Consider the following 27801-nt stretch of genomic DNA (forward strand, 5'->3'; position numbering starts at 1 on the left):
GTATACATTGTATTGGGGCTGGGTGTGTATTGGGCTGGGTGTGTATTGGGCGGGGTGTGTATGGGCTGGTGGTATTGGGGTGTGTCTTGGGTGGGTGTGTATTGGGCTGGGTGTGTATTGGGCTGGGTGTTGTCTTGGGCTGGGGTGTGTATTGGGCTGGGTGTGTATTGGGCTGGGTTTGTATTGGGCTGGGTGTGTATGGGCTGGGTATTGGGCTGGGTGGTGATTGGGCGGGTGTGTATTGGGATAGGGGTGGGACTGGTGTGTATTGGGCTGGGTGTGTATTGGGCTGGGTGTGTATTGGGCTGGGTGTGTATTGGGCTGGGTGTGTGATTGGGCTGGGTGTGTATTGGGGGGGTGTGTATTGGGCTGGGTGTATTGGGCTGGGGTGTGTTATTGGGCTGGGTGGTGTGTGGGTATTGGGGCTGGGTGTGTGTTGGGCTGGGTGTGTATTGGGCTGGGTGTGTGTTGGGCTGGGTGTGTATTGGGCTGGGTGTGTATGGGCTGGGTGTGTATTGGGCTGGGTGTGTGTTGGGCTGGGTGTGTGTTGGGCTGGGTGTGTGTTGGGCTGGGTGTGTATTGGGCTGGGTGTGTATTGGGCTGGGTGTGTATTGGGCTGGGTGTGTAATGGGCTGGGTGTGTATTGAGCTGGGTGTGTATTGGGCTGGGTGTGTATTGAGCTGGGTGTGTATTGGGCTGGGTGTGTATTGGGCTGGGTGTGTATTGAGCTGGGTGTGTATTGGGCTGGGTGTGTATTGGGCTGGGTGTGTATTGGGCTGGGTGTGTATTGGGCTGGGTGTGTATTGGGCTGGGTGTGTATTGGGCTGGGTGTGTATTGGGCTGGGTGTGTGTTGGGCTGGGTGTGTATTGGGCTGGGTGTGTGTTGGGCTGGGTGTGTGGGGAGGTGAAATCTAGTTCCTAACATGGAGCCCAAAGGCCCAGGTGTCTGTAGCAAAGCTTTCCCTCAATCAGCAGACTACGACTAGTTAATATGACAGAGTCCATGAGACAGCACACGCTAACACGGCTAGCATGGCACACACACACACACTAACACAGGGCTAGCATGGCACACACACACACACAGACACTAACACACACAGACACTAACACACACACACACACACACACACACACACACACACACACACACACACGCTAAGACAGGGCTAGCGTGTCTCACCACAGTAGGCTGTATGGAGGACCAGCGTCTCTGGTGAACATCCATTACCTTCAGGGCAGCTTGGCAGGAAGGAAGAGTTTAAATCCTCCCCTCTAGCACAGAGCAGCCTGACATGATACAGAACTACAGGGACACCTTCCTCAACTACCTGCCATGGTGGCTGACAGAGGGAGAACGAGATGGAGAGAGAGACAGAGAGAGATGGAGAGAGGGGGAAAAGAGAGATGGAGAGAGAGACAGAGAGAGGGGGGAAGAGAGAGATACGGAGAGAGAGATGGAGAGGAGGGAAGAGAGATACGGAGAGAGAGAGATGGAGAGGGGGGAAGAGAGACGGAGAGAGGCGAAGAAAGGGGGGAGAGAGGGAAAAGATGGGGAGAGAGAAACAGAGAGAGGAGAGAGACTATCAAGCTGACAGAGTGATCTAGAATAGATAATATGGATTAGTGTGGTGGGGTCTCCTCTAACACAGAGACAACAGGACTGACTGCAGCATCACCCTGACATAACCCTGTTACACCTTAACACGGCACCCTGGAGACCAGCGTGTTGGGGTTTCATCGTGTGTGGGGCTTGGCGTGCGGAGCTTGGCGTGCGGAGCTTGGCGTGTGGGGCTTGGCGTGCGGGGCTTGGCGTGTGGAGCTTGGCGTGCGGGGCTTGGCTGTGCAGAGCTTCAAGGTCGAGGCTTCAGCGTGCAGAGCTTGGCTGTTTGGCTCGCTGCGTGTGGAGCTTGGCTGTTTGGCTCGCTGCGTGTGGGGCTTGGCGTGTGGGGCTTGGCTGTTTGGCTCGCTGCGTGTGGGGCTTGGCGTGTGGAGCTTGGCTGTTTGGCTCGCTGCGTGTGGGGCTTGGCGTGTGGAGCTTGGCTGTTTGGCTCGCTGCGTGTGGAGCTTGGCTGTTTGGCTCGCTGCGTGTGGGGCTTGGTGTGTGGGGCTTGGCTGTTTGGCTCGCTGCGTGTGGGGCTTGGCGTGTGGAGCTTGGCTGTTTGGCTCGCTGCGTGTGGGGCTTGGCGTGTGGAGCTTGGCTGTTTGGCTCGCTGCGTGTGGAGCTTGGCTGTTTGGCTCGCTGCGTGTGGGGCTTGGTGTGTGGGGCTTGGCTGTTTGGCTCGCTGCGTGTGGGGCTGGCAGAGATGGTGCTGAGTAGTGGAGTACTTACCGTGCTGTGTGAAGAGATCACTGTGGACGATGTCGATGAGGCAGTGTAGCTTCTGTTTGACCAGACGACCCAGAGGAACCTTCAGAATGAACTCTGTGAACAGTTTACTGTAAAGACAAACAACAACAGCATGAACTCTGTGAACAGTTTACTGTAAAGACAAACAACAACAGCATGAACTCTGAACAGTTTACTGTAAAAACAAACAGAATGAACTCTGTGAACAGTTTACTGTAAAGACAAACAGGCAGTAGGTTCAGTTTGGTGGAATGTAAAGTATTTAGCTGTTGTGTCATAGTGACTGCAACATAGTTGTTGTAATGACAGAGGCTGTCTCAGGCTGACAACAGTTCCCTGTATATAGCCTTCAACCCATGTTGTACGTGTCTGACTACAGTATACTGACATGACTAACCCACGGGTATTACATGGAACAACTACATCCTGTTAACAACATGGGTATTACATAGAACACAACTACATCCTGTTAACAACATGGGTATTACATAGAACAACTACATCCTGTTAACAACATGGGTATTACATAGAACAACTACATCCTGTTAACAACATGGGTATTACATAGAACACAACTACATCCTGTTAACAACATGGGTATTACATAGAACACAACTACATCCTGTTAACAACATGGGTATTACATAGAACACAACTACATCCTGTTAACAACATGGGTATTACATAGAACACAACTACATCCTGTTAACAACATGGGTATTACATAGAACAACTACATCCTGTTAACAACATGGGTATTACATAGAACACAACTACATCCTGTTAACAACATGGGTATTACATAGAACACAACTACATCCTGTTAACAACATGGGTATTACATAGAACAACTACATCCTGTTAACAACATGGGTATTACATAGAACAACTACATCCTGTTAACAACATGGGTATTACATAGAACACAACTACATCCTGTTAACAACATGGGTATTACATAGAACACAACTACATCCTGTTAACAACATGGGTATTACATAGAACACAACTACATCCTGTTAACAACATGGGTATTACATAGAACACAACTACATCCTGTTAACAACATGGGTATTACATAGAACACAACTACATCCTGTTAACAACATGGGTATTACATAGAACACAACTACATCCTGATAACATGGGTATTACATAGAACAACTACATCCTGTTAACATCATGGGTATTAAATTGACCATATGTTTTATGCAGTACATTCTTTGAGGAAAATGTTCTCTGAGGAAAGCACATTCATGGGATGAGGGATGAGGGGGAGTTCTCCTTAGCTAGAGGATGGGTACTGAAGTTCTGCATGCTGCTGTTGGAGGAAAGAGTTTGGCAAGGGATGAAACATTCTCAACATGGCCTCAATTCATCCCTCTCTTCTCCTCAGCCAGGTTTGTGTTGACAACTGGAGCAACTAATCCCTGCTCTACTGTCAGTGCGGAAGAAAAGCAGAAAGCTTGCCCTCCACCTACCTTTCCTTCGCTCTGATAAAACAGCTTTGCCCTGCCGGCGCTATCAAATAACAGGAAACGGGAGCTTGGGTGGAAAGTAGAAAGCCAGCTACACAGAAAGGCCAGCTGAACACTGTAATCTGTGATTAGAAAAGAAGCCAGGGACAGAGCATGTGGGGAAATGACACTGTACGGGCTTTGTATTCAGGTGTTTTCTGGCTTTAACACTGGACACTGTGGGGAACAGGAGACCAGAGGAGAAGAGGAGAAGACGGAGGAGAGGAGAAGAGGGAGGGAGGAGAGGAGGATAGAAGAGGAGGGAGGAGAGGAGAAGAGGGAGGAGAGGACAGAGGGAGGAGAGAAGGATAGAAGAGGAGGGAGGAGAGGAGAGAGGGAGGAGAGGAGGGAGGGAGGAGAGGAGGATAGAAGAGGAGGGAGGAGAGGAGAGAGGGAGGAGAGGAGGGAGGGAGGAGAGGAGGATAGAAGGAGGGAGGGGAGGAGGGGAGAAGAGAAGGGAGGGAGGAGAGGAGGGTAGAAGAGGAGGGAGGGAGGAGGATAGAAGGAAGGAGGGAGGAGAGGAGGGTAGAAGAGGAGGGAGGGAGGAGAGGAGGATAGAAGAGGAGGAAGGGAGGAGAGGAGGATAGAAGGAGGGAGGGAGGAGAGGAGGATAGAAGAGGAGGAAGGGAGGAGAGGAGGATAGAAGGAGGGAGGGAGGAGAGGAGGGTAGAAGAGGAGGGAGGGAGGAGAGGAGGATAGAAGGAGGGAGGGAGGAGAGGAGGATAGAAGAGGAGGAAGGGAGGAGAGGAGGATAGAAGGAGGGAGGGAGGAGAGGAGGGTAGAAGAGGAGGGAGGGAGGAGAGGAGGATAGAAGGAGGGAGGGAGGAGAGGAGGGTAGAAGAGGAGGGAGGAGAGGAGAGGAGGATAGGAGGGAGGGAGGAGAGGAGGATAGAAGGAAGGAGAGAGAAGAGGAGGATAGAAGGAGGGAGGGAGGAGAGGAGGGTAGAAGAGGAGGGAGGAGAGGAGAGGAGGATAGGAGGGAGGGAGGAGAGGAGGATAGAAGAGGAGGGAGGGAGGAGAGGAGGGTAGAAGAGGGGGGAGTCCTCTATCTTTTCTTCAACTCTGAAACAGTGACAGAGATATTCAGCCATGGTTAAGGTTAGGCATGAGGATAGCAGTGTGGTTAAGGTTAGGCATGAGGTTAGCAGTGTAGAGAGGTGGACAGATAGTGACTAGCCAGTCTGTCTGGGTAGAGAGGTGGACAGATAGTGACTAGCCAGTCTGTCTGGGTAGAGAGGTGGACAGATAGTGACTAGCCAGTCTGTCTGGGTAGAGAGGTGGACAGATAGTGACTAGCCAGTCTGTCTGGGTAGAGAGGTGGACAGATAGTGACTAGCCAGTCTGTCTGGGTAGTGAGGTGGACAGATAGTGACTAGCCAGTCTGTCTGGGTAGAGAGGTGGACAGATAGTGACTAGCCAGTCTGTCTGGGTAGTGAGGTGGACAGATAGTGACTAGCCAGTCTGTCTGGGTAGAGAGGTGGACAGATAGTGACTAGCCAGTCTGTCTGGGTAGAGAGGTGGACAGATAGTGACTAGCCAGTCTGTCTGGGTAGAGAGGTGGACAGATAGTGACTAGCCAGTCTGTCTGGGTAGAGAGGTGGACAGATAGTGACTAGCCAGTCTGTCTGGGTAGAGAGGTGGACAGATAGTGACTAGCCAGTCTGTCTGGGTAGAGAGTTGGACAGATAGTGACTAGCCAGTCTGTCTGGGTAGAGAGGTGGACAGATAGCGACTAGCCAGTCTGTCTGGGTAGAGAGGTGGACAGATAGCGACTAGCCAGTCTGTCTGGGTAGAGAGGTGGACAGATAGCGACTAGCCAGTCTGTCTGGGTAGACGCTTCACTAATACACACCTGTCTGACCACATTATGCTTCCCAACAGGCACCCTATTCCCTATGTAGTGCAGTACAACTGGCACCCTATTCCCTATGTAGTGCAGTAAAACTGGCACCCTATTCCCTATGTAGTGCAGTACAACTGGCACCCTATTCCCTATATAGTGCAGTAAAACTGGCACCCTATTCCCTATATAGTGCAGTAAAACTGGCACCCTATTCCCTATATAGTGCAGTAAAACTGGCACCCTATTCCCTATGTAGTGCAGTAATTTGCCCAGGGCCCATTTTGTACCAGCCACAGATCTGCATGTCACATATATAACGTCAGAACAACATATTTAACACTGGGTCAACGTAGACTAGAATGTATTCTGTGTGAGCAGTTGAACAGCTCAGCTTGGTGAATGTAGAACAGGACTCTAGTTAATAAGGACCAGCATAGGTTAAGACTTCAAACTAAATCCATGTCTGTAGAACAACAGACCCTTATGTTCTAATATTACATTAGCTAGTCTGGAAAACTGGAGTGTCCTAGTGATCTAGTGATCTAGTGTCCTAGTGATCTAGTGATCTATTGATCTAGTGTCCTAGTGATCTAGTGATCTATTGATCTAGTGTCCTACTGATCTAGTGTCCTAGTGATCTAGTGATCTATTGATCTAGTGTCCTACTGATCTAGTGTCCTAGTGATCTATTGATCTAGTGTCCTAGTGATCTAGTGATCTATTGATCTAGTGTCCTACTGATCTAGTGTCCTAGTGATCTATTGATCTAGTGTCCTATTGATCTAGTGTCCTAGTGATCTAGTGATCTATTGATCTAGTGTCCTATTGATCTAGTGTCCTAGTGATCTAGTGTCCTATTGATCTAGTGTCCTTTTGATCTAGTGATCTAGTGATCTAGTGTCCTAGTGATCTAGTGTCCTAGTGATCTAGTGTCCTATTGATCTAGTGTCCTATTGATCTAGTGTCCTATTGATCTAGTGATCTAGTGTCCTATTGATCTAGTGTCCTATTGATCTAGTGTCCTAGTGATCTATTGATCTAGTGATCTAGTGTCCTATTGATCTAGTGTCCTAGTGATCTATTGATCTAGTGATCTAGTGATCTAGTGTCCTAGTGATCTAGTGTCCTATTGATCTAGTGTCCTATTGATCTAGTGACCTATTGATCTAGTGTCCTATTGATCTAGTGTCCTATTGATCTAGTGATCTAGTGTCCTAGTGATCTAGTGTCCTATTGATCTAGTGTCCTAGTGATCTAGTGATCTAGTGATCTATTGATCTAGTGACCTAGTGATCTATTGATCTAGTGTCCTAGTGATCTATTGATCTATTGATCTAGTGTCCTACTGATCTAGTGTCCTAGTGATCTAGTGACCTAGTGATCTAGTGTCCTAGTGATCTAGTGATCTATTGATCTAGTGTCCTACTGATCTAGTGTCCTAGTGATCTAGTGACCTAGTGTCCTATTGATCTAGTGTCCTATTGATCTAGTGTCCTATTGATCTAGTGATCTAGTGTCCTATTGATCTAGTGTCCTAGTGATCTATTGATCTAGTGATCTAGTGTCCTATTGATCTAGTGTCCTAGTGATCTATTGATCTAGTGATCTAGTGATCTAGTGATCTATTGATCTAGTGATCTAGTGTCCTAGTGATCTAGTGTCCTATTGATCTAGTGACCTATTGATCTAGTGTCCTATTGATCTAGTGTCCTATTGATCTATTGATCTAGTGTCCTATTGATCTATTGATCTAGTGTCCTATTGATCTAGTGTCCTAGTGATCTAGTGTCCTATTGATCTAGTGTCCCATTGATCTAGTGTCCTATTGATCTAGTGTCCTATTGATCTATTGATCTAGTGTCCCATTGATCTAGTGTCCTATTGATCTATTGATCTAGTGTCCTATTGATCTAGTGATCTATAATTTAGCCCAAACTACTACCTCTTCCCCTACTGTATTTATTTATTTTGCTCCTTTGCACCCCATTATTTATATTTCTACTTTGCACTTTCTTCTACTGCAAATCTACCATTCCAGTGTTTTACTTGCTATATTGTATTTACTTTGCCACCATGGCCTTTTTGCCTTTACCTCCCTTATCTCACCTCATTTGCTCACATTGTATATAGACTTATTTTTCTACTGTATTATTGACTGTATGTTTGTTTTACTCCATGTGTAACTCTGTGTTGTTGTATGTGTCGAACTGCTTTGCTTTATCTTGGCCAGGTCGCAGTTGTAAATGAGAACTTGTTCTCAACTGGCCACCTGGTTAAATAAAGGTGAAATAAATAAATAAAAAATAAAATATTGCCAAAACCTTGACGTGTACCTAATCATTTATAAAAGCTTTTCATATTAAAATGTTATTTTGTATTTTTAAATCAATATAATACGACGATATAACATTAATGACAGGTCAGATTAACCGCTGCACTGTTGTTGAAGCAGCAGTTCTACGTTTCCAAGGCAACCAGGACTATATATATATCCAACCCACATGGTACAGCTGGTGAATGTTAAGTGGTGTGTGTGTGTGTGTGTGTGTGTGTGAAGCACAGAGCCTAAAGGTAAGGAGCTCTAGAATAATGAGGAGTGACTACTCACACTGCACAAGCCACAACATCAAATCAGTTCGTTAATCCAAACCAACTGTTAAAGGTAATCACACCCCCCCCCCCCCCCCCCCCCCCAAAAAAAATCAAAAAATAAAGGGGAGACAATGTCTAAGACACGGAATGTCATTTCATAGAGACGCTTACTGACGAGACAAACCCACGGAGCAAGGCGTGCTCTTTAGTCCCTCTCTTCCATGTCAGAGTGATTTACCTTAATTAGTCAATTCATTTACACACGTCTTCATTTCTTAGATTGACTTTAACTCACAGCTTTTCAGATACACTCTGCACCTCTTCCTTAGCTTCTGGCATCCTTACATGTACAGATAATGATACTACAGTATTGGTCTAACAGCAGTCACAGATAATGATAATACAGTATTGGACTAACAGGAGTCACAGATAATGATACTACAGTATTGGTCTAACAGGAGTCACAGATAATGATACTACAGTATTGGTCTAACAGGAGTCACAGATAATGATAATACAGTATTGGTCTAACAGGAGTCACAGATAATGATACTACAGTATTGGACTAACAGGAGTCACAGATAATGATACTACAGTATTGGTCTAACAGGAGTCACAGATAATGATACTACAGTATTGGTCTAACAGGAGTCACAGATAATGATACTACAGTATTGGACTAACAGGAGTCACAGATAATGATACTACATTATTAGACTAACAGGAGTCACAGATAATGATACTACAGTATTGGACTAACAGGAGTCACAGATAATGATACTACAGTATTGGACTAACAGGAGTCACAGATAATGAGACTACAGTATTGGTCTAACAGGAGTCACAGATAATGATACTACAGTATTGGTCTAACAGGAGTCACAGATAATGATAATACAGTATTGGTCTAACAGGAGTCACAGATAATGATACTACAGTATTGGACTAACAGGAGTCACAGATAATGATACTACAGTATTGGTCTAACAGGAGTCACAGATAATGATACTACAGTATTGGTCTAACAGGAGTCACAGATAATGATACTACAGTATTGGACTAACAGGAGTCACAGATAATGATAATACAGTATTGGTCTAACAGGAGTCACAGATAATGATACTACAGTATTGGACTAACAGGAGTCACAGATAATGATACTACAGTATTGGTCTAACAGGAGTCACAGATAATGATAATACAGTATTGGACTAACAGGAGTCACAGATAATGATAAAACAGTATTGGTCTAACAGGAGTCACAGATAATGATACTACAGTATTGGTCTAACAGCAGTCACAGATAATGATAAAACAGTATTGGTCTAACAGGAGTCACAGATAATGATAAAACAGTATTGGTCTAACAGGAGTCACAGATAATGATACTACAGTATTGGTCTAACAGGAGTCACAGATAATGATACTACAGTATTGGACTAACAGGAGTCACAGATAATGATACTACAGTATTGGTCTAACAGCAGTCACAGATAATGATAAAACAGTATTGGTCTAACAGCAGTCACAGATAATGATACTACAGTATTGGTCTAACAGGAGTCACAGATAATGATAAAACAGTATTGGTCTAACAGGAGTCACAGATAATGAGACTACAGTATTGGTCTAACAGGAGTCACAGATAATGATAAAACAGTATTGGTCTAACAGGAGTCACAGATAATGAGACTACAGTATTGGAGTCACAGCCAGTGGAGGGAATGGGATGAACATCTCAGCTCTGTTATGGCATTGTAGAAGTGTGTTATATACAGTGTTAAAGCATTGTAGAAGTGTGTTATATACAGTGTTAAAGCATTAGTGTATATAACCAGATGTGTTAAAACATTCACCACAGGACAGCAGTTTCCCTGATGAAAACATACCTGAGCTCCTTGGGATCGAAGACCAGTTTGACGTCGTTCACGATTGTGGGGACGTATTTCAGCGCTGCACCCTGGACAAAACAAAACTGATCTTAAAGGTTTGAATATTAGATGACCAACTGTGTAACCACCCTGGCCCTCAATAGAATGTTGAAAATGTTAGCTAGAACATCACAATACATTGTATGACTGGATGTGTCGTTAGGCTTGTCTAGAGTCATTATGCTTGTCTAGAGTCGTTATGCTTGTCTAGAGTCAGTATGCTTGTCTACAGTCAGTATGCTTGTCTACAGTCAGTATGCTTGTCTACAGTCAGTATGCTTGTCTACAGTCAGTATGCTTGTCTACAGTCAGTATGCTTGTCTACAGTCAGTATGCTTGTCTAGAGTCAGTATGCTTGTCTACAGTCAGTATGCTTGTCTACAGTCAGTATGCTTGTCTACAGTCAGTATGCTTGTCTAGAGTCAGTATGCTTGTCTAGAGTCAGTATGCTTGTCTAGAGTCAGTATGCTTGTCTAGAGTCAGTATGCTTGTCTACAGTCAGTATGCTTGTCTACAGTCAGTATGCTTGTCTACAGTCAGTATGCTTGTCTACAGTCAGTATGCTTGTCTACAGTCAGTATGCTTGTCTACAGTCAGTATGCTTGTCTACAGTCAGTATGCTTGTCTACAGTCAGTATGCTTGTCTACAGTCAGTATGCTTGTCTAGAGTCAGTATGCTTGTCTACAGTCAGTATGCTTGTCTAGAGTCAGTATGCTTGTCTACAGTCAGTATGCTTGTCTACAGTCAGTATGCTTGTCTAGAGTCAGTATGCTTGTCTAGAGTCAGTATGCTTGTCTAGTCTAGAGTCAGTATGCTTGTCTACAGTCAGTATGCTTGTCTAGAGTCAGTATGCTTGTCTACAGTCAGTATGCTTGTCTAGAGTCAGTATGCTTGTCTACAGTCAGTATGCTTGTCTAGAGTCAGTATGCTTGTCTACAGTCAGTATGCTTGTCTAGAGTCAGTAATGCTTGTCTACAGTCATTAGTTGTCTGGTCTTGATTAGCAGGATGGGATCCAGGCTAAGGGATGATCTGTTTATACAGGTAGTCATCTGTAAATCCATCCATTTATTTCCCTATTTACCACATGGTAAATACATCTGTCATGATTTATAGGCCACTAGAAACCTAAACATGTCAACCACAAGCCTACTGTAAGTCTTCCAGTGATCTGGACAGCTGCCAGGGTCCTGACAACTAAACCACTAAACATCCATGTTGTAAAATCAGAACAACGACCTCCATCAGTAATGTTGTTCAGGGAGGAGCTGTGATTTCTCTGTTTTCTCCTATCAGGGTGGTTTTAATAACCAGGCAGTTCTGAGCCTTTCTTCCTAGTGTTCTGGCTGCATTGGAAATGGCATTCCCTATATAGCACACTTCCTTTGACAGGGAATAGGGTGCCATTTGAGCCTCAGATGATTTCCCTGTTTTCACCACTTTGTTGACAACTAGTTAAAACAACCAATCAGAGAGAGACCTGACCAGAGCAGGAACGTTGGATTTCAAAGACACTGGCTGCGTCCCATAGTGCTATACTTTTGACCAGGGCCCATAAGGAAACAGGAAATAAGGTACCATTAGGGACATAGCCACTGTTGAAGGGGATTAACAGTCTCCTACATGGAAACCCTCTATTCTGATTAACAAACCCTCTATAAGGAGCACTTCTAACAGTGCAACAATTCAACTCTGTTACAAGACTTCCAAAAGGCCTAGTTAAAGGAACGAGGGAAAGAGGGAGGGAGGCAATCAGAAAATACCTTGAGGAGGAGCTAAGGAGGAGGAACGAAGAGATGTCCCGGGACACAGAACAGGCCAGGTCAGAGAGATATGTCCCAGGACACAGAACAGACCAGGTCAGAGAGAGAGAGAGAGAGAGAGAGAGAGAGAGAGAGAGAGAGAGAGAGAGAGAGAGAGAGATGCCCCAGGACACAGAACAGACCAGGTCAGAGAGAGAGAGAGAGAGAGAGAGAGAGAGAGAGAGAGAGAGAGAGAGGAGAGAGAGAGGAGAGATGAGAGAGAGAGAGAGAGAGATGCCCCAGGACACAGAACAGACCAGGTCAGAGATAGAACACAGACAGAGACAACAGTTGCAGAAGAAATACATATGAACACAGAGGGGAGGGAGGCACATGGAGAGATCTATTCAGGAAGACAATGAATAAAGAGGGGAACAACACAGAGCCAACAATAACAGATACACTAACAGTCACAAGTCTGGACACACCTACTCATTCCAGGGTTTTTCTTTATTTTGACTATTTTCTACATTGTAGAAAAACAGTGAAGACATCACAACTATGAAATAACACACATGGAATCATGTAGGAACCAAAAAAGTGTTAAACAAATTCAAATATATTTCAGATTCTTCAAACAGAAACCCTTTGCCTTGATGACAGCTTTGCACAACCTTGGCATTCTCTCAACCAGCTTCATGAGGTAGTCACCTGGAATGCATTTCAATTAACAGGTGTGCCTTCTTAAAAGTTAATTTATGGAATTTCTTTCCTTCTTAATGCGTTTAAGCCAATCAGTTGTGTTGTGACAAGGTAGGGGTGGTATACAGAAAACATCCCTACTTGGTAAAAGACCAAGTCCATATTATGGCAAGAACAGATCAAATAAGCAAAGAGAAACGACAGTCCATAGCTACTTTAAATTTCAAGAACTTTGAAAGTTTCTTCAAATGCAGTAGCAAAAACCATCAATCGCTATGATGAAACTGTCTCTCATGAGGACCGCCACAGGAATGGAAGACCCAGAGTTACCTCTGCTGCAGAGGATAAGTTCATTAGTGTTAACTGCACCTCAGATTGCACCGCAAATAAATGCTTCACAGAGTTCAAGTAACAGACACATCTCAACATCAACTGTTCAGAGGAGACTGTGTGAATCAGGCCTTCATGGTTGGATTGCTGCTAAGAAACCACTACTAAAGGACACCAGTAAGAAGAAGACTTGCTTTGGCGAAGAAACACGAGCAATGGACATTAGACTGGTGGAAATCTGTCCTTTGGTCTGATGAGTCCAAATTTGAGATTCTTGGTTCCAAACAACGTTTTTTTGTGAGATGCAGAGTAGGTGAATGGATGATCTCCGCATGTGTGGTTTCCACCATGAAGCATGATGGAGGAGGAGGTGTGATGGTGCTTTGCTGGTGACACAGTCTGTGATTTATTTTGAATTCAAGGCACACTTAACCAGCATGGCTACCACAGAATTCTGCAGTGATACGCCATCCCATCTGGCTTGGGCTATCATTTGTTTTTTCAACAGGACAATGACCCAAAACACACCTCCAGGCTGTGTAAGTTCTATTTGACCAAGGAGAGTGATGGAGTGCTGCATCAGATGACCTGACCTCCACAATCACCCGACCTCAACCCAATTGAGATGGTTGAGGATGAGTTGGATCGCAGAGTGAAGGAAAAGCAGCCAACAAGTGCTCAGCAACTCCTTCAAGACTGTTGGAAAAGCATTCCAGGTGAAGCTGGTTGAGAGAATGCCAAGTGTGTGCAAAGCTGGCATCAAGGCAAAGAGTGGCTACTTTGAAGAATCTAAAATCTAAAATATTTTGTATAACACTTTTTTTAGTTACTACATAATTCCATATGTGTTATTTCATGATCGTCACTATTATCCTACAATGTAGAACATAGTAAAAATAAAGAAAAACCCTTAAATGAGTAGGTATGTCGAAACTGAAAGTACTGTATATTGTCCTTTACCCATAGGGGAGCAAGATACATCTGGACACATAGTGGACATGGGATGGGAACTAGAGCCATAATACATAGAATAGCATGGAAACACAAAAGGCATCACTCTGAAGCAGAGACAGACTATATGAATGATGTCCTACCTTCACCATGCCTGTGTTCTCTGAGTTGATGTTCATCATGTCATTGAAGGAAGTGAAGAGATTCCTCAAGGACTCCATGAAATCTGTTTCTCCTTTGTTCTCATACAGTCTGGGGAGAAGAGGAGAGAGGGAGGGAGGGAGGGAGGGAGGGAGGGGGGGAGGGGGGGGAGGGAGGGAGGGAGGGAGGGAGAGAGGGAGGAGAGAGGGAGGGAGGGAGGGGGGGAGGGAGGGAGGGAGGGGGGGAGGGAGGGAGGGAGGGAGGGAGGGAGGGAGGGAGGGAGGGGGGGAGGGAGGGGGGGAGGGAGGGAGGGATGGAGGAGAGAGAAGAGAGGGATGAAGGGAAAGAGGGAGGAGAGGAGAAAGGGAGGGAAGAGAGGAGAAAGGGAGGGAAGAGAGGAGAAAGGGAGGGAGGAGAGGAGAGAGGGATGGAGGGAGAGAGGGAGGGAGGGAGAGAGGGAGGGAGGAGAGGAGAGAGGGAGGAGAGCGGGATGGAGGGAGAGAGGGATGAAGGGAAGGGAGAGATGAATGGAGGGAGTGGAGAGAGGGATGGGGAGAAAAGAGATGGAGGGAAGAGGGATAGGAGGAGAGAGGGGTGGTAGGAGAGAATGAGGAAGAGAGCGGGAGAGAGAGGAGAGGAGGAATTAAAACAGATGATTAAGAGATCTTTCATGAAGTCCCTCCACACACAATCAGAGACCTGCTGTTAGCTCACACAGAGATGTAAACAGGCCCCTGTAGCCGTATGCCAGTTGGCCACTTCTCTGTCATTGTTATATCACTGTTCCCTACCCATCAAACCAGGGCCCACTGACTGCAGGCTCAGCATGGGTTCTCCATGCAAATACCAAACAAGATGAAAAGACATTGATCATTGTTGATCATCATTAGCATCTAAGACAAACAGGCTACACCCCCTGCAGCCTGCCTGCTTCCAGCGCCAAAAGTAGGGAAAATAAAGGCAGGTTCTGGCATACCAAAAGAGATGCCTATTAATCTGGACTACATTACGTCGGGGGAAGAACAGTTCATTTACTGTGATTATTTTGACACCATGTGGTCGCTAGGTACAAGGCTTCCTAACTGTTTTATGATGAAGGAATAAGGCCAGAGGAGGTGTTGGTATATGGCTGTTATACCACGGCTAAGGGCTGTTCTTACCCACGATGCAACGCGGAGGGCCTGGATACAGCCCTTAGACGTGGTATACTGGACATATACCACAAAACCCCCGAGCTGCCTTATTGCTGTTAGAAACTGGTTACCAAGGTGATTAGAGAGGCACAAAGTGGTCATACCAGTGGTATATGGTCTGATATACCACGGCTTTCAGCAAATCAGCAATCAGGGCTTGAACCACCCAGTTTATAATAGTCTGTATACATTCGGAAAGTATTCAGACCTCTTGACTTTGTCCAGCCTTATTTTAAAATGGATTGAATTGTTTTTAACCCCTCATCAATCTACAAGCAGTAGCCCATAATGAAAAAGCAGAAATGTAGTATTTTTTATTTTGGCAAATTCATGAAGAAAAAAAACAAACATCAAATTTACAGAAGTATTCAGACCCTTTACTCAGTACTTTGTTGAAGCACCTTTGGCAGCGATTACAGCCGTGAGTCTTCTTGGGTATGACGCTACAAGCTTGGCACATCTGTATTTGGGGAGTTTTTCCCATTCTTCTCTGCAGATCCTCTCAAGCTCTGTCAGGTTGGATGGGGAGTGTTGCTGCACAGCTATTTTCAGGTCTCTCCAGAGATGTTCGATCGAGTTCAAGTCCGGGCTCTGGCTGGGCCACTCAAGGACATTTAAAGACTTGTCCCGAAGTGAATCCTGTGTTGTCTTGGCTGTGTGCTTAAGCCCGTTGTCCTGTTTCAAGGTGAACCTTCAGCCCAGTTTGAGAACGTGAGCGCTCTGGAGCAGATTTTCATCAAGGATCTTTCTGTACTTTGCTCCGTTCATCTTTCCCTCGATCCTGATTAGTCTCCCAGTCCCTGCTGCTGAAAAACATCCCCACAGCATTATGCTGCCACCACCATGCTTCACCGTAGGGATGGTTCCAGGTTTCCTCCAGATGTGACGCTTGCAACTCCAAGACAGTTCCACTGCTTTTTAAAAATTGTTCCCCTCTAATCAGGGCTTGATTTAGACCTGGGACACCAGGTGGGGTGATATTAATGACCAGGGCCTGATTTAGACCTGGGACACCAGGTGGGGTGATATTAATGACCAGGGCCTGATTTAGACCTGGGACACCAGGTGGGGTGATATTAATGACCAGGGCCTGATTTAGACCTGGGACACCAGGTGGGGTGATATTAATGATCAGGGCCTGATTTAGACCTGGGACACCAGGTGGGTGATATTAATGATCAGGGCCTGATTTAGACCTGGGACACCAGGTGGGTGATATTAATGACCGGTGCCTGATTTAGACCTGGCACACTAGGTGGGGTGATATTAATGACCAGGGCCTGATTTAGACCTGGGACACCAGGTGGGTGATATTAATGACCAGGGCCTGATTAAGACCTGGGACACCAGGTGGGGTGATATTAATGACCAGGGCCTGATTTAGACCTGGGACACCAGGTGGGTGATATTAATGACCACAAAAACCTCAGTCTAAGCTAAGGTTGTAATGGTTGTTGAATTCCTAACCAAACCACGTGGAGCATTGGCTACACGGTGGAAATGGTTGAACTCTGAGACTATCGATACCTACAGATTAAGAGCAAATTTGAGATACTAATTACTAGTCTGCAGCTCGAAATTATGTCAACCTGGGATGCGAAAACCGCCAACCGCCGAAACATCTATTCTATGAGAACATTTCCGAATGGTACTCTGAAGTATCCATTCTAACCACGAAAGAGAGACGCTGATGAACTGACTGTCAGCAGATGGTCCGGAATCCTACAGAAATCACGACAACACACTGGGTGTAAATATATATTGATTGCAATTATTCCCGAATGAGTGAGCGTTCATGTGCAAAGGATTAGCATTTCAATGAATATAATTAGCAACTGTGTGGCGATTCCTTTTGTCTTTCCAGCATGTTCTCAGCCCACACCCACTTCCCTTTGTCCACCAAGCCGTCATATCGGCTTAGCCCACTAGGGAACCTCCACTTCCATTTCCTTGTAACCATATCTACTGTTTGTTTGTTTATGCATTTCTGTTATTATTTAGTTAGTAAATAAATGATTAAGCCAATTGATGTCTGGATGATTCATAGTGAAGACTGGGTTCGTGCAGATAACCAACAATTTACGACGTTTGGAATGAGACTAACTTGAGGCAAAGAATAAATAATGAATTAGAAGACTAATTGATCAGATATTAAAATATCTGAAGAGGTATATTAGGAAAATTATAACTTTGTAATCTGAAGATTTTCCTTGGTGCCCCGACTTCCTAGTTAATTACATTTACATGATTAGTTTAATCACGTAATAATAATTACAGAGAATTGATTTGATAAAATACCAGTCTTCACTTTTATTGATGCCAAAGACACGACAGTATGGAGGAATCTGGACTGTACCACTTTGTATGGAGGCAGAACCTGGACTGTAACCCTTTGTATGGAGGCAGAACCTGGACTGTAACCCTTTGTATGGAGACAGAACCTGGACTGCAACCCTTTGTATGGAGGCAGAACCTGGACTGCAACCCTTTGTATGGAGGCAGAACCTGGACTGCAACCCTTTGTATGGAGGCAGAACCTGGACTGTACCACTTTGTATGGAGGCAGAACCTGGACTGTACCACTTTGTATGGAGGCAGAACCTGGACTGTACCACTTTGTATGGAGGCAGAATCTGGACTGCAACCCTTTGTATGGAGGCAGAACCTGGACTGTAACCCTTTGTATGGAGGCAGAACCTGGACTGTAACCCTTTGTATGGAGGCAGAACCTGGACTGTAACCCTTTGTATGGAGGCAGAATCGGGACTGTAACCCTTTGTATGGAGGCAGAACCTGGACTGTAACCCTGTAACTCTTTGTACGGTGCAAGACAGGAGTGCAAGACAGGAGATTAAAGTAAAGCCTCTATTCTCTCATCTCTAATCCCCACAACATGGCTTTTATCCCACTCACTTGCACAATGCATGTAAATCTCCCCAAACGGAAATGGAACTATAAAATGAGCTGCTTTGTTGGGGAATAAAACTAAATGTGTGTCTACCATCTCTGCAATGTACGGACCTCTATTAGTGATTACTGAGTAAAACACAAGTTAGTCTTCACTCTACTTCCTGCTACACTGCTGAGGGGGACAAGACATGTTTAGAGGGGGTTTGTTCCTGCTACACTGCTGAGGGGGACAAGACATGTTTAGAGGGGGTTTCTTCCTCCTACACTGCTGACAAGACATGTTTAGAGGGGGTTTCTTCCTCCTACACTGCTGAGGGGGACAAGACATGTTTAGAGGGGGTTTCTTCCTCCTACACTGCTGAGGGGGGACAAGACATGTTTAGAGGGGGTTTCTTCCTCCTACACTGCTGACAAGACATGTTTAGAGAGGGTTTGTTCCTACTACACTGCTGAGGGGGACAAGACATGTTTAGAGGGGGTTTCTTCCTCCTACACTGCTGACAAGACATGTTTAGAGGGGGTTTGTTCCTGCTACACTGCTGAGGGGGACAAGACATGTTTAGAGGGGGTTTCTTCCTCCTACACTGCTGACAAGACATGTTTAGAGGGGGTTTCTTCCTCCTACACTGCTGAGGGGGACAAGACATGTTTAGAGAGGGTTTGTTCCTCCTACACTGCTGACAAGACATGTTTAGAGAGGGTTTGTTCCTCCTACACTGCTGACAAGACATGTTTAGAGAGGGTTTGTTCCTCCTACACTGCTGACAAGACATGTTTAGAGAGGGTTTGTTCCTCCTACACTGCTGACAAGACATGTTTAGAGAGGGTTTGTTCCTGCTACACTGCTGAGGGGGGACAAAACATATTTAGAGGGGGTTTCTCGCTCCTACACTGCTGAGGGGGACAAGACATGTTTAGAGGGGGTTTCTTCCTCCTACACTGCTGAGGGGGACAAGACATGTTTAGAGGGGGTTTCTCGCTCCTACACTGCTGAGGGGGACAAGACATGTTTAGAGGGGGTTTCTTCCTCCTACACTGCTGAGGGGGACAAGACATGTTTAGAGGGGGTTTCTTCCTCCTACACTGCTGAGGGGGACAAGACATGTTTAGAGAGGGTTTCCACATCCAACTTCACACTGTTACTTCCAGACACAGACAGGGCGATGCAGGTTGCCATACCTGGGTTCAAGTAGTATTTGATATATTTCAAACACTATAGATGTGCTTGATTGAGCTTTGCCTGGTGCAAGGAAGCCAGTACTATTTGAAGCCAGGTTAGGTGGTTTCTATCTACATGATGAGAGTCTGTAGAACACAGACAGACATGCAGGCAGAGATGGGAAATAGCCACTGATGAGTGGAGGGGGGTTTACAGGCAGAAACTATGGGATTTGAAGCATCGCTCTGAGGTTTCACAACAACACTGAAATCTTCCTTTCCTCTCATGTGGTGCAACAAAGCAGAGTTCAGAGGCTGTGTTCAAAATGGCACACTATTCCCTATGGGGTAGAACTCTTGACAAGGGCCCACAGGACCCATATAGTGAACAGATTGTTATTTCAGACCCAGTCAGCCAGTCAGAGTCAGGCCGGTACACTGGGACAGAACAGAACTACCATGCCAAGCACAGGCAACCAACCAGGCAGCAGCTCTACCTCCAAGGAGAAAATACTGGGATGAGAATGTCTGTCTGTCACAATGTCCTCAATCCTCAGAAACGTTCCACTGGCCAGCCAGAGCCCTGAGAACTAACTAACTGTCTGTCTGTCTGTCTGTCTGTCTGTCTCATCTGCCACACACAATGTCTTCACTCCTCCAAGCAGGAGAGTAGGGCCCAGTGAGAGTGTCATCCCCGTTCTAATTTGTGGAGCTGAAGGACACCTTGTCCTCTATCCACCACAGGAAAACAGCCTTCCCTGTAGCTCAGTTGGTAGAGCATGGTGTTTGCAATACCAGGGTTGTGGGTTCGATTCCCACGGGGGGCCAGCACAGAAAAAAAATGTATGAAATTGTATGAAATGTATGCATTCACTACTGTAAGTCGCTCTGGATAAGAGCGTCTGCTAAATGACTAAAATGTAAAATGTAAATGTAAAACCAATCAAACTCCACACACTCTATTAGACCTGGGTCATATATTGCACTACGCAACACGCACTACCAAATGACCAACTTCACAACCTGGGAGAAAGATGATCGACCATTCAAAAGTTTCCCTCTGACAAATATGAATACATCCAATAATATCCTGTAGGCTAGTCACATGATGAACCTACTGGAACTCTATAACGGACTGAAACTAGCCTGAACCATTCAACATGTTATAATATGAATACATCCAATAATATCCTGTAGGCTAGTCACATGATGAACCTACTGGAACTCTATAACGGACTGAAACTAGCCTGAACCATTCAACATGTTATAATATGAATACATCCAATAATATCCTGTAGGCTAGTCACATGATGAACCTACTGGAACTCTATAACGGACTGAAACTAGCCTGAACCATTCAACATGTTATAATATGAATACATCCAATAATATCCTGTAGGCTAGTCACATGATGAACCTACTGGAACTCTATAACGGACTGAAACTAGCCTGAACCATTCAACATGTTAAAATATGAGAAATGGCTTGATCATGAACTGGTAGCGTCAATGTGAAGTCAGTTATTGTATGGCGGTAGTTGTAGTTGCTGTATGGCGGTAGTTGTAGTTGCTGTATGGCGGTAGTTGTAGTTGCTGTATGGCGGTAGTTGTAGTTGCTGTATGGCGGTAGTTGTAGTTGCTGTATGGCGGTAGTTGTAGTTGCTGTATGGCGGTAGTTGTAGTTGCTGTATGGCGGTAGTTGCTGTATGGCGGTAGTTGTAGTTGCTGTATGGCGGTAGTTGCTGTATGGCGGTAGTTGTAGTTGCTGTATGGCGGTAGTTGTAGTTGCTGTATGGCGGTAGTTGTAGTTGATGTATGGCGGTAGTTGTAGTTGCTGTATGGCGGTAGTTGTAGTTGATGTATGGTGGTAGTTGTAGTTGATGTATGGCGGTAGTTGTAGTTGCTGTATGGCGGTAGATGTAGTTGCTGTATGGCGGTAGTTGCTGTATGGCGGTAGTTGTAGTTGCTGTATGGCGGTAGTTGCTGTATGGCGGTAGTTGTAGTTGCTGTATGGCGGTAGTTGCTGTATGGCGGTAGTTGTAGTTGCTGTATGGCGGTAGTTGTAGTTGCTGTATGGCGGTAGTTGTAGTTGATGTATGGCGGTAGTTGTAGTTGCTGTATGGCGGTAGTTATAGTTGCTGTATGGCGGTAGATGTAGTTGCTGTATGGCGGTAGATGTAGTTGCTGTATGGCGGTAGTTGTAGTTGATGTATGGCGGTAGTTGTAGTTGCTGTATGGTGGTAGTTGTAGTTGCTGTATGGCGGTAGTTGTAGTTGCTGTATGGCGGTAGTTGTAGTTGCTGTATGGCGGTAGTTGTAGTTGCTGTATGGTGGTAGTTGTAGTTATTGTATGGCGGTAGTTGTAGTTATTGTATGGCGGTAGTTGTAGTTATTGTATGGCGGTAGTTGTAGTTGCTGTATGGCGGTAGTTGCTGTATGGCGGTAGTTGTAGTTGCTGTATGGCGGTAGTTGTAGTTGCTGTATGGCGGTAGTTGTAGTTGCTGTATGGCGGTAGTTGTAGTTGCTGTATGGTGGTAGTTGTAGTTGCTGTATGGTGGTAGTTGTAGTTATTGTATGGCGGTAGATGTAGTTGATGTATGGTGGTAGTTGTAGTTATTGTATGGCGGTAGTTGTAGTTGCTGTATGGTGGTAGTTGTAGTTATTGTATGGCGGTAGTTGTAGTTGCTGTATGGCGGTAGTTGTAGTTGCTGTATGGTGGTAGTTGTAGTTATTGTATGGCAGTAGTTCAGGAGTAAAAAAATGTGCTTAACAAGTAACATAATCAGTTGCATGGACTCTGGGTGCAATAACAGTGTTTAACATGTTTAATGACGACCCCAACACATACAATTATCTGTAATGTCCCTCAGTCAAGCAGTGAATTTCAAACACAGACTCAACCACAAAGACCAGGGAGGTTTTCCAATGCCTCGCAAAGAAAGGAACCTATTGGTAGATGGGTAAAACAAATTAAAAGCAGACATTGAATATCCCTTTGAGCATGGTGAAGTTATTAATTACACTTTGGATGGTGTATCATCATACTGCGTCACTACAAAGATACAGGCGTCCTTCCTAACTCAGTTGCAGGAGAGGAAGGAAACCACTCAGGGATTTCACCATGAGGCCAATGGTGACTTTAAAACAGTTACAGAGTTTAATGGCTGTAATAGTAGAAAACTGAGGATGGATCAACAACATTGCAGTTACTCCACAATACTAACCTAAATAACAGAGTGAAAATAAAGAAGCCTGTAGTACAGAATAAAAATATTGCAATAAGGCACTAAAGTAAAACTGCAAAACCTTTGGCAAAGAAATTAACTTTATCTTCTGAATACAAAGATTTATGTTTTGGGCAAATCCACACTACATATATTCAACCATGGTGGTGGTGGCTGCATCATGTTATGGGTATGCTTGTCATCGGCAAGGACTAAAGAGATCTTTAGGATAAAAATAAACAGAAACAGAGGTAAGCACAGGCTAAACCTGGTTCAGTCTGCATTCCAATGGACACTGGGAGAGTAATTCACCTTACAGCAGGACAATAACCTCAAAACACAAGGCCAAATCTACACTGGAGTTGCTTTCTAAGATGACATTGAATGTTCCTGAGGGGCCACGTTATAGTTTTGACTGAAATCGGCTTTAAAATCTACGGCAAGACTTGAAAATGGCTATCTAGCAATGATCAACAACCAACTTGACAGAGTTTGAAGAATTTAAAAAAGAATAATGTGCAAATATTGTACAATCCAGGTCTGCAAAGCTCTTAGAGACCTACCCAGAAAGACTCATAGCTGTAATCACTGCCAAAGGTGATTCTAACATGTATTGACTCAGGAGTATGGACACTTATGTAAATGAGATATTTAATTTTCAAGACATTTGCACAAAAATGTGTCATTATGGGGTATTGTGTGTAAATGTGAGAGAGAAAAAAATTCAATTTAATCCATTTTAAATTCAGGCAGTAACACAACAAAACGTGGAATACGTCAAGGGGTCTGAATACTTTATGAAGGCCCTATAGCATATTACACACCATGTACTTCCTGCTGTCAATATTTACATTCAAACGGAAACAGATACAGACGGACAAATACACACTAAAGTCATATTATTCACATGAACCATTTGATCAGAGTAGTGTCTAGGGGTGTGTGTGTGTGTGTGTGTGTGTGTGTGTGTGTGTGTGTGTGTACACACTTACTGGTTGAAGAGGACCCTGGAGCGCACTATAAACTTGAATATGTACTCCAGAGCTTTCATGGCCTTCAGCAGCTGTTCAGTCAGCTTCTCTGCATTCACCACATAGTTCTTCAGAACCTTGGTCAGCTTCCTGAAGAACATAGATATACACACACATTACATTAGATATAGTATAGATGTTCCGTCAGCTTCTCTGCATTCTATACATAGTTCTTCAGAACCTTGGTCAGCTTCCTGAAGAACATAGATATATACACACATTACATTAGATATAGTATAGATGTTCCGTCAGCTTCTCTGCATTCTATACATAGTTCTTCAGAACCTTGGTCAGCTTCCTGAAGAACATAGATATATACACACATTACATTAGATATAGTATAGATGTTCCGTCAGCTTCTCTGCATTCACCACATAGTTCTTCAGAACCTTGGTCAGCTTCCTGAAGAACATAGATATATACACACATTACATTAGATATAGTATAGATGTTCCGTCAGCTTCTCTGCATTCTATACATAGTTCTTCAGAACCTTGGTCAGCTTTCTGAAGAACATAGATATATACACACATTACATTAGATATAGTATAGATGTTCCGTCAGCTTCTCTGCATTCACCACATAGTTCTTCAGAACCTTGGTCAGCTTCCTGAAGAACATAGATATATACACACATTACATTAGATATAGTATAGATGTTCCGTCAGCTTCTCTGCATTCACCACATAGTTCTTCAGAACCTTGGTCAGCTTCCTGAAGAACATAGATATATACACACATTACATTAGATATAGTATAGATGTTCCGTCAGCTTCTCTGCATTCTATACATAGTTCTTCAGAACATTGGTCAGTTTCTACTGTATTTTAGTCAGTGTCATTCCGACATTGCTCATCCTAATATTTATATATTTCTTAATTGCATTCTTTAACGTTTAGATTTGTGTGTATTGTTGTGAATTGTTAGACACAACTGCACTGTTGGAGCAAGAAACACAAGCATTTCACTACACCGACAATAACATTTGGTAAATACAGTTGAAGTCGGAAGTTCAGATACACTTATGTTGGAGTCATTAAAACTCGTTTTTCAACCACTCCACAAATTTCTTGTTAACAAACTATAGTTTTGGCAAGTCGGTTAGGACATCTACTTTGTGCATGACACAAGTAATTTTCCAACAATTGTTGACAGAGATTATTTCACTTATTATTCACTGTATCACAATTCCAGCGGGTCAGAAGTTTACATACACTAAGTTGACTGTGCCTTTTAAACAGCTTGAAAAATTCCAGAAATGGATGTCATGGCTTTAGAAGCTTCTGATGGGCTAATTGACATCATTTGAGTCAATTGGAGGTGTACCTGTGGATGTATTTCAAGGCCTACCTTCAAACTCAGTGCCTCTTTGCTTAACATCATGGGAAAATCAAAAGTAATCAGCCAAGACCTCAAAAGAAAATTGTCGACCTCCACAAGTCTGGTTCATCCTTGGGAGCAATTTCCAAACACCTGAAGGTACCACGTTCATCTGTACAAACAATAGTACACAAGTATAAACACCATGGGACCATGCAACCGTCATACTGCTCAGGAAGGAGACGTGTTCTGTCTCCTAGAGATGAACGTACTTTGGTGCGAAAAGTGCAAATCAATCCCAGAACAACAGCAAAGGACCTTGTGAAGATGCTGGAGGAAACAGGTACAAAAGTATCTATATCCACAGTAAAACAAGTCCTATATCGACATAACCTGAAAGGCCGCTCAGCAAGGAAGAAGCCACTGCTCCAAAACCGCCATAAAAAAGCCAGACTACGGTTTGCAACTGCACATGGTGACAAAGATCGTACTTTTTGGAGAAATGTCCTCTGGTCTGATGAAACATGTTTGGAGGAACAAGCTTGCAAGCTGAAGAAGACCATCCCAACCGTGAAGCACGGGGGTGGCAGCATCATGTTGTGGGGGTGCTCTGCTGCAGGAGGAACTGGTGCACTTCACACAATAGATGGCATCATGAGGAGGGAAAATTATGTGTATAGATTGAAGCAACATCTCAAGACATCAGTCAGGAAGTTAAAGCTTGGTCGCAAATGGGTCTTCCAAATGAACAATGACCCCAAGCATACTTCCAAAGTTGTGGAAAAATGGCTTAAGGACAAAGTCAAGGTATTGGAGTGGTCATCACAAAGCCCTGACCTCAATCCTATAGAACATGTGTGGGCAGAACTGAAAAAGCGTGTGCGAGCAAGGAGGCCCACAAACCTGACTCAGTTACACTAGCTCTGTCAGGAGGAATGGGCAAAATTTCACCCAACTCATTGTGGGAAGCTTGTGGAAGGCTACCCAAAACATACCCAAACGACCCAAGTTAAACAATTTAAAGGCAATGCTACCAAATACTAATTGAGTGTATGTAAACTTCTGACCCACTGGGAATGTGATGAAAGAAATAAAAGCTGAAATAAATCATTCTCTCTACTATTATTCTGACATTTCACATTCTTAAAATGAAGTGGTGATCCTAACTGACCTAAGACAGGGAATTTTTACTAGGATTAAATGTCAGGATTTGTGAAAAACTGAGTTTAAATGTATTTGGCTAAGGTGTATGTAAACTTCCGACTTCAACTGTATGTGTTTCCGTGACCAATAAAATGTGATTTGAAATGTAGAAGATATATACTACTGGTCACTCGTTTTAGAACATCTACTCATTAAAGTGTTTTTCTTTATTTTTACTATTTTATACATTGTAGAATAATAGTAAAGACATCAAAACTATGAAATAAAACCTCAATGGTTTTTTGCGACTGCACTTGAAGAAATTTTAAAAGTTCTTGAAATGTTCCGTACTGACTGACCTTCATGTCTTAATAAAGTAATGATGGATTGTCGTTTCTCTTTGCTTATTTGAGCTGTTCTTGCTATCGACATTTACCAAATAGGGCTAGCTTCTGTATACCACACCTACCTTGTCACAGCACAACTGATTGGCTCAAAGAAATTCCACAAATTAACTTTTAACAAGGCAAACCGGTTAACTGAAATGCATTCCAGGTGATTACCTCATGAAGCTGGTTGAGAGAATGCCAAGAGAATGCAAAGCTGTTCACAACGCAAAAGGATGGCTAAATGGAAGAATTTCAAAAATAAAATATATATTAACACTTTTTTGGTTACTATATGATTCCATATGTGTTATTTCATACTCCCCATCCAACCTGACAAGAGCTTTAAACGATATGCAGAGGAGAATGGGACAAACTCCATAAATACAGCTGTGCCAAGCTGTGCTTCAACAAAGTACATAGTAAAGGGTCTGAATACTTAAGTAAATTTGATATATATTATTATTTGTATTTTTTATACAAAGTTGCAAATGATGGGGTAGTGTGTGTAGATTGATGAGTGGGGGACAAAAATAATATAATCAATTTCAGCATAAGGTTGTAACGAAAAACATTTTTTTTGGTGGGGGGGGGGGTGAAGGGGTCTGAATACCTTCCCGAATGCACTGTAAATATTTAACACTATACAGCCCGTTCTGTTCATATAGCTGTACATTTAACTTCTCTGCATTATCTACATGTTTAGGACCGTGGTCTGCTTCCTGGTGAAATCCACTATTCAGATTGAAGCAGTTGATGATCCATTCTGGGAAGTGGTAAGATGTTCTGGAAACACGTTACAAAACCCACTGGACCGAGACGCGTGGCTCCTACATTGTGTTCAGTTGTATTTGTTCACATTGAACGCGAACAGCATTTATTAACAGCTATTGGCATGCCGATGGAGTCCCTCGTTATGCACATAGCCTTGGTACAGGGTTATGATCTAACCATGAGAAGGTGGTACAGGGTTATGATCTAACCATGAGAAGGTGGTACAGGGTTATGATCTAACTATGAGAAGGTGGTACAGGGTTATGATCTAACCATGAGAAGGTGGTACAGGGTTATGATCTAACCATGAGAAGGTGGTACAGGGTTATGATCTAACCATGAGAAGAAGGTGGTACAGGGTTATGATCTAACCATGAGAAGGTGGTACAGGGTTATGATCTAACCATGAGAAGGTGGTACAGGGTTATGATCTAACCATGAGAAGAAGGTGGTACAGGGTTATGATCTAACCATGAGAAGGTGGTACAGGGTTATGATCTAACCATGAGAAGCAGCAGCAGCATGATGAAAACACCGTCCAGGCCCGAGTTCCCAGGAAAAAGGA

General features: G+C 44.0%; 1 protein-coding gene across 1 annotated transcript in view; it reads right to left on the bottom strand.

Moving 5' to 3' along the window:
* The window catches only part of LOC115181559 (dedicator of cytokinesis protein 1-like), a 197114-nt gene that overhangs the window by 155840 nt on the left and 13473 nt on the right, over positions 1–27801 (bottom strand). Inside the window, exons 4-7 of the mRNA XM_029743452.1 lie at positions 23575–23703; positions 14102–14210; positions 10192–10262; positions 2333–2439 (exon numbers count right to left, since the gene is read on the bottom strand). Coding sequence (XP_029599312.1) covers positions 2333–2439; positions 10192–10262; positions 14102–14210; positions 23575–23703 — 416 coding nt within the window. The remainder of the gene's footprint in view (positions 1–2332; positions 2440–10191; positions 10263–14101; positions 14211–23574; positions 23704–27801) is intronic.

Source organism: Salmo trutta, unplaced genomic scaffold, assembly GCF_901001165.1.
Source record: "Salmo trutta unplaced genomic scaffold, fSalTru1.1, whole genome shotgun sequence".
NCBI classification, from domain to species: domain Eukaryota; kingdom Metazoa; phylum Chordata; class Actinopteri; order Salmoniformes; family Salmonidae; genus Salmo; species Salmo trutta.